General features: G+C 37.1%; 1 protein-coding gene across 1 annotated transcript; it reads left to right on the top strand.

The window, feature by feature from the left end:
- Positions 1-4,766: 4,766 nt before the first annotated feature.
- Positions 4,767-5,114, top strand: LOC112395091 (40S ribosomal protein S26-like). The gene has a single exon (XM_024738151.1). It carries the CDS (start codon positions 4,767-4,769, stop codon positions 5,112-5,114), a length of 348 nt encoding a protein of 115 aa, XP_024593919.1.
- Positions 5,115-8,240: the final 3,126 nt, after the last annotated feature.

The following is an 8,240-nucleotide window of genomic DNA, read 5'->3' as shown; positions in this document are numbered from 1 at the left end:
TTGTATCTAGAATTATGTCCTTCAATAAATCACAAATATCCCTGAATCTAGGAAAATCCAACAAGTCATAAAACTCCTGAGATATCCTTATCAAGGTTGGTATAAGTTTGGGAGTAAAAGAAGTGGTCATGCGTCTGCATTGGTGAGAGTATAAAGTGGTGCTGCTCTCCAGTGCTGATTCTTGCTGCCTGTCTCTGAGGAGCTTCTGTTCCAACCATTTTCAGAAATATCCCTCTTACAGTATTCCTACTACCTAATTGGGCATCCCACAGCCACATTTTAATCTGGGACACTATGTTCAAATAGTGTCTGGTCTCACTATTCCATCCCCTGTCACCGCCTCTGTTTTGAGGAAAGTTCAAAGTCTCCTACAGTATGGTTCTTTCTCTCTCTTCTATTCTTTGGGATCCCTCCTTCCCTTTGATAAACAAGTTCCACAAATTCTGAGATCTCAGCCAGTGTAATTCTCAAAGCATAGCCATCAGCAAATGGCTGAGGGGAGGAAACAAAGATTTTGCTAAATTCTTGAAATGGAAACAAAATACAAATTAATATTTAAAGAAATTATCCTGCCACAGTTATTTTAAATATGAAATTAATATGATTAAATATAACAGGATACTACTTTTATGGGTAAAAATTAGCATAAACTCAAAAAATAATGTTTCTTTTTTTTTTTTTTGTGGTACACGGGCCTCTCACTGTTGTGGCCTCTCCCATTGCGGAGTACAGGCTCCGGATGCGCAGGCTCAGCGGCCATGGCTCACGGGCCCAGCCGCTCCGCAGCACGTGGGATCTTCCCAGACCGGGGCACGAACCCGTGTCCCCTGCATCGGCAGATGGACTCTCGACTACTGCGCCACCAGGGAAGCCCGATGTTTCTGTTTTTAAGAGTTACACAAATAATATTTTTCACAGAACAAAACATACCTCATGAACCAAAATAGCATGTATTTTATTACTTTCTAAAAATCTCCAGTGTGGACCTTATACAGGAGAAATCAAGTGCTGAATGGCAATTAATGTTACAATATATTTAGAAGTGGACTAGAACGTTTAAAAAAAAGGAGACTGAAGAAGCAATTCTATTTTCCCTTCAATTTGAATCAGCAATGAATCCATACATGAAATAGACTAAACAATATATAATCCAACAAATAACTATGGGCATATATTTAAAAATATCTTCTTATTTTCATTTAGACAATTTAACCCTGAAACCAAGGGAAGAAATTCCAAAGATATGTTTAGTTTATTTAAAATAATGAGTATATGTAAACTTACACTATTATCACTAAAATGTGTAAAAATTGAGCATGCCCATTTGCTTGAATGGTTATTCACTTCAATATCAATTATAATTTCCTAAGTTTTAAGTAAATGGGAAATGAATGAAGCATGTCAGCTATTGTTTGACAAACTAATTGGACATAGACTGACAATAAAAACAAGATAGTAACAAACAAACAAAAAAAAAGAATGATTCCTTTAAAAATAATAGGGAAAACCTTGCATTAAATGTTTTCCACCATGTCCTTAGAATTTAAGAACACAGAGATGTGTATAAATAATTCTCCCACAATGACTCTTAAGAGGTAATTTCTTAATGGTTCTTCTCCCGTGGATCTTTTCTCTCTTCCTCCTTGCACTCTTTCTTCCTCTGCTGTATGCTGTAAAGCATTTTAGCACCTTTGTTGTACAGCTATTTGTTCATTTATCCTCTTGAAGGCATATACATTTAGTGAGTACAATAACATAGTTGCCAATTTCCCAAAACAAAAATTGACTTGATGTTCACTACTTCATCAGAACATTTATATCTACAGTTTGAAAATTGAAGAAAACTAGTTTCAACTTTATGTTATCACACTTTAAATATGTCTACATTTAAATGAGTTTTAGTTGATGGCTTCAAGTAATTTACAATAAAATAAAACAATTTGGAGGGTTACATGGTGCTTATTATAGAGCAATCTGATATATAAGGCCAGAAACAGAAAAGTGAGGGAAAAAAACCTAGCATGACACAAAGTTAAGAGAATCATTTCTATGAGCATCTTAAAAATCCAGCATTTAACTTTAACCTCTGGTTAAAATGGTATCAGTATACTAAATTGAATTTTTTAGTAGTGAATGCCTTTGTTTTCGATGCACAACCTATTTGACAGGTCACCACTATTTTCTCTGTGAAAGGTGATTGTTTCTAATCAACCCTCATTGATAGACAGTTGGACTACACCAAAAAACTGATCTATCTCTTCTTGAAAATAGGCTGTAGTCTCATATGGGCAGCGTGGAGTATTTATCAATTTTTTAATTAATTTTGTTTTCTTTTTGGCCGTGCTGCATGGCTTCTGGGATCTTAGTTCCCCAACCAGGGATCCAACCCTAGCCCACAGCAGTGAAAGCGCCAAGTCTTAACCACGGGACTTCTGGGGATTCCCTGTTAATTCTTTTTTAATAAATTATTTTTACAAGGATAACTAGCATTAGTGAGCTTTCTAATGAGATAGAAGAAGCCTGGAGCATTAAGATAAATTAAATTACATAAAGCCAAAAGATAATTGTTTTAAACTAAAGATGCCACTGTGTTAGCATACCATGATATTCACACAACTTGTAGAAGTGTCCCAATATACATTTAGTAGTTTATAGGCTATGGACTAACATCTATGCTTCTGTAATATAAAGCTGATGGTAAAATATTTTAAAATAATTAAGATTTTAAAAGTTTCATATTTCATGCAAAAACAGATATTAACCATACCAAACCACAAGTTAAGTTCAATAGATAGGACTTCCCTGGATGGGAAGTGGTTAAGAGTCCTTCTGCCAATGCAGAGGACATGGGTTCGACCCCTGGATGGGGAAGATCCCACATGCTGTGGAGCAACTAAGCCCCTGTGCCACAACTGTTGAGCCTGCGCTCTGGAGCCCACACATCACAACTACTGAAGCCTGTGCGCCTAGAGCCCATGCTCCACAACAAGAGAAGCCACTGCACACCAAAATGAAGAGTAGTTCCCGCTCGCCGCAACTAGAGAAAGCACGCGCACAGCAACGAAGACGCAACGCAGCCAAAACTAAATAAATTTATTTTTAAAAAGTTCAATAGATAGAATTTAGTAAGTTTAAGGGAACCAGAAGCCTTTATCCCTAAAGTGAGAAACTTTGAAACTCTTCAAATAAATGACGACACCTACTGGAAGTTGGAAATCTTTGAATAATTTTAGTCAAAGAGAAAGCTCATCTACAATTTTATTTGAAAACTTCTTTGCTGGCAAAAGAAAGAGGACAGCATAGGCAAGTATTTGTCAAGTTCTAGGAGAAAAAACCACATTCCTTGGAATTACCTTAGACCAAAAAGGAAAAAGAAGAAAACGTGAAAGTAGAATTTCTCTTCCCTAAGTTTTCTATTTTCTTGAGGTAATTGAAAATTACTAGAGAATTCAAGTTTAAGATTATAGATGAATGGAGGATGCAGTGAATAAGCATTAAAAAAGTATCTGAAGTAGGCTGATGGCCAGCAATTGAACAAAATTTATATTTACCAAATATGCCACATAGTTACTAACATTTCTGTATAATTGTTAATATCACAACCATAGATACATACTTTTAGTACAAAACCAAAAAAGCCTGCTGTGCATTCAATAGATGATATTGGGCATGTCATTTAACTCCCTGGACTACAGTTTATTCATCTGTATTCCAAGGGGATTAAACTAAAAAATCTTCAACAGCCTCCTTTAAGCTTTAAGGTCTGAGAGCCTAAAAATAGGATTTCCTCAAATAATTATTTTAAAAATAGGTAGACATTTTGCAATTAAAATCATAAAATTGTATTATATTCCTTTTTCCCCTAGAAAGCAGCCTCATTTATTTTTACCTTTGGAAACATACTTTCCAGATCCTTCATATCAGGGATCGCTCCATAATTCACTATTTTATTAATCTCTAGCCTGCTATGAATAAACACAGGATATGGGAAGCTTTGGGTCTTCAGGATTGTAATTTTTCCAGAGTCTCAGGTAAGTGCTATCATCAATCTAAGCAAATTCCTCAGATCAATCTTATATAAGGCTCAAAATAAGTATATTTATGTATTTTGACTCACTGTAGTCTTACCATTTATTTTTCCCTGTGAAAATACCAAGTGACAATGTATTTAAAACCCAGATTTTAATTATATAATGGAAGCCTTACCTCATTATTTTCAAACAATAGTAGGTAGTTTTCTGACTTTTTTTCATTTTTTAGAAATATAATAATAATAATGGTAATGGATGAGGCCAAAATTAAACATAATTTAATATGGAAAAGAAGATATTCATTACTAATCAATCAGTATTTTTGAGATCCCATTGCATGCAAAGCTGTATATGGAGAAATACTTTGAATTATGCAACATATATATCATTTTAAGCTAGAATATATAGAACATTTGATGACCTCTTTTACCTTAACTGCCTAACATCCCTTTTCTCATAAATACTTACTATTTTCTTTTGGATTCTCTGTCTCAAACAATTTAATGTTGGTGTCTTCCATTTATAATTGTTCATATCTTCCTGTGTCAGTTCCCAGTGGTTACTAAATAGGCATGCTACAGTTCTTATAAGTTTTGAGGATGGCAGTAGGCATTCTTAATACCCAGGAGAAATTAGAGAGCCCTGTAGAGAATTATCCAGCAATTAACCTTCATAGTCATGAATAAATAATTTAAAAAAGAGAAATAGCTCCTCTGTCGCCTCCTCGCTTCCAAGATGACCAAGAAAAGAAGGAACAATGGTCGTGCCAAAAAGGGCTGCGGCCACGTGCAGCCTATTCGTTGTACCAACTGTGACCGTTGCGTGCCCAAGGTTAAGGCTATTAAGAAGTTCGTCATTCGGAACATCGTAGAGGCCGCAGCCTTTAGGGACATTTCCGAAGCGATTGTTTTCGACGCCTATGTGCTTCCCAAGCTGTATGTGAAACTGCATTACTGCGTGAGTTGTGCCATTCACAGCAAGGTAGTCAGGAATCCTTCTCGGAAAGCCCGGAAGGACCGAACACCTCCATCCCGATTTAGACCTGCAGGTGCAGCCCCACAACCTTCACCAAAGCCCATGTAAGGAGCTAAGTCCTTAAAGACTAAAGAAATACTATTCCCTGGAAAGACAATAAAGTGGAAATTATACTTTAAAAAAGAGAGAAATAAGCCAATGTATTTATTTAATGAGCCAAAAAAATTCTCACTTTGACAATTATACAAAAAAATTACTTAAGGAATAATTTATCAATTTTAGAAAATTTTTAAAGTTAGTAAATTCTATATGAGATATGTAGAGTGTAATGTGCTAAGAAAATATTTAGGTAAGGAGAAATAAGTATATAAAATTTTAAATCAGCGTGAAGTTATATGACTGAGTGGTTGGGGAGAAAATAGAAAATATCAAAGCTTGCTTGTGTCATATGAGTGGTACAATTTAAATTCTATAGTGTAATAAGAAGATAGAATCTTTTAGGGCTGAAATGATTGGATAAGGCTTTTGTCAAGGAAGTGATATTTGACTTGGGTCTGAACAGTTTGATAGACATTTGATAAGCAAAGATATAAGACAATGGGGCTGCAATCAGAGGTAAAAATATAGCAAAGGCAAAAAGCCTAGGGCAGGTTGGTTTCTACAAAAGACTATCCTGGTTAATGGTTGGAAAAAAGAACATGGTGGTGGGGGTCAGGAATTAGAGAAATGTTTCAACCTTAGAAAATTTTTGTATGCATGCATGACTATTGTTTCAATCTGATAGGACATAAATCACAGATGCAACAGGTTAGACTGCAAGGAAGGGAAATGTACCATAAAAGAAAATTGCTCACAAATGTAAGAGGAATCTTAGACCCCACTGACCTGCACGTTTCTTCTTTGCCTCCAAACTAAGCCCTACCTCCCAAGACTCCTCACGATCATTTATTTCAATCCACCTGGACTAGTCATTCTGTTCCCTGAAAAAGTACAAAGTTTTCCTGCCTCTGCATTTGCTATAACAGTCTATCCAACTATTCAGAGCCAAGTCAAATACTACCTCCTCAACAAAAACCTTCTCCAGTGATGTCAGTCCTAAACCATAGTTCTCGTCTGTTTTATTATTGAACTTAGATTGTACCACTCACATGATGCAAGCAGCCTTGATTTACAAATGTTTGCATCTGCTTGCTTTATCCTACACAATTATAAAAATTCTTAAGGGCAGAAACCATGTAATGCAACTTTGCATACCACAGCGTTTTGCAGTTTCATAGGCTAGTCTATAAAAACAAAATCCAACTCACAAAATAATGCTAAATACGAATTTGTTGAGTGTGTTCCAGTGTTGACACATTTTTCATTCTCTTCATGTTTCTCCTTATCCTTATGGAGCAATCCTTATATTGAACCCAAATTTTATGTTTACTTTCTAACTCTTGGAAAATAAAACGATTGAAACATATCTAGTCTCACTCAGTAATGCCTTCACCATAAGAGTTAAAGAGGCATCTAGGGAATCTAAGGATGATCCCAATAACTGTGGGAAAAGGAAGCAATTTAAATGTCTTTCTGATTTACCTACTTGAATCAGAATGTAATATGAGGTTAGAGGAGGGAAATTGAGCTTCAAACAGTCTCTACTACCTGATCTGTTTAATTCCACACTGTAGGTGCTGGGGAAGAATGTGTAAAGGTAAAAATGATGGGTTCTTCTGTTAGGCTGTATTTTAGTTTGATATTCTAAAACAGCTATGAATAGTTTTAAAACTGATGATTGCAATGTTTTAATCCACATGAACACAAATGAGTTTATTCCTTTAACTGTTCAAAGGGTTAATTTCCTTTTTTTGATTAACCTTCCAGCATAGGGATTTCGGCTGTTGTTGAAACAAGTTTAAACCCAATTCGCTGTTACAAAATCCAAAGTAAGGCATTCTGAAAAGGTGCTTCAGGATCCTACATTTTTACGCATAAATATCCTCAAGTACCTCATTCACGAATCCTCACCCCCACTCTCACAAACTTTAGGTCTCAGGAACTAACTTGGGAACGCAGATAGAAGCCTCTTTTAGAGTAGAAAGCCACCTAATGATGGCTAGGACTAGGGTGATGTTAGGGGGCACTCTCCTTAGGCACAAGTTATAAGAGTCACCCCAAAACTCGATAATGAAGATAAATTTTTAAAGCACTATTTTAAAACCTAACTAATGCAAAAAAAGTCCATGATGAACAAAATATCAATTTTAAATAAAATCAAGATCCTGCCCTGCACTTGCATGATTCACCTCAATTGCCTCATCCTAATCTCCTGAGTCTGGGGCACATTCTTAAATTTGCACCAGAGGTGAGTGCTTTAATTGCTTTATCCGAGTCCCAAACATTTTCATGTATGGCACCTTCCCTAGTCCCTTCACTAAATGCCACCTTTGGATTCATAAGCCATTGTATCAGCACTTTTCCTCGAGATAGACCTCTGGTATTACAAACCTCACGCGGGGTTCCATTGAATTCCTGGTGGACTACCACCAAGTGGGATAAAGATATCTATCAAATGTCCCCACCTTCAGGTTCCTCCTGCTCTTACAGCTCCCAGTTTGTTGCTCTCCATCTGCGGGAGACGCGCCGTTTGGCACCCTGATCCTGCCAGTACTACAATTCTGCTTTGGCGGAAAGTTCCCACAAACTGAGAAACAGCTCCACTCTTTTCTACTTTCTGAATGAGTGCTCCTCTCAGTTCATCTACATCCTTCTGCCAAAAGTAGAATGGAAAGACTGGAGCCTAGGTTCAATAATGTCTCTAAAGCACTTTGTCTCCAGGAAGTAAAGTGGGGCTTTTAGAGACCGTGGAGAAAGCAAGTGCAATGACTTTCGCCTGTCATTACTACATAAAAGGAAAAAAAAAACAACAACAAAAAACGATCAAGACAATTCCAGCTTTCCCGCCGGTTTTATGCTTCAGCACTTTGCATCCACGAAGCCTGGGGGCTCCTCTACCCCACCAGCGGTCGGAGCTGGCAGCATACGAGGGCTTCGGGAGGTCCGTGGGCCACGCCCCCTGGGATGGTCACCTCCCCTTATTGGCCTGACAGCCTGTCACTCCAATTTGGCTCCCACTCCTGCTAACCATTCACGTAGTTTGGTTGTGTCTGGTGCGTTTAATGTTGCCAATAACGAGGGATTTTTTTTTTTTTTTGGAGGCGAGCACAGGTCGTGCTGCAATTAGTTCATTCA

This window comes from Neophocaena asiaeorientalis, unplaced genomic scaffold (genome assembly GCF_003031525.2).
Source record: "Neophocaena asiaeorientalis asiaeorientalis breed wild unplaced genomic scaffold, Neophocaena_asiaeorientalis_V1.1 scaffold873, whole genome shotgun sequence".
Lineage (NCBI taxonomy): Eukaryota > Metazoa > Chordata > Mammalia > Artiodactyla > Phocoenidae > Neophocaena > Neophocaena asiaeorientalis.
This window is presented reverse-complemented; position numbering and strand designations above follow the sequence as displayed.

What these genes read in the sequence shown, in the direction of transcription:
- LOC112395091 (XM_024738151.1), top strand. Translation starts at nt 4,767, where the DNA reads ATGACCAAGAAAAGAAGGAACAATGGTCGTGCCAAAAAGGGCTGCGGC.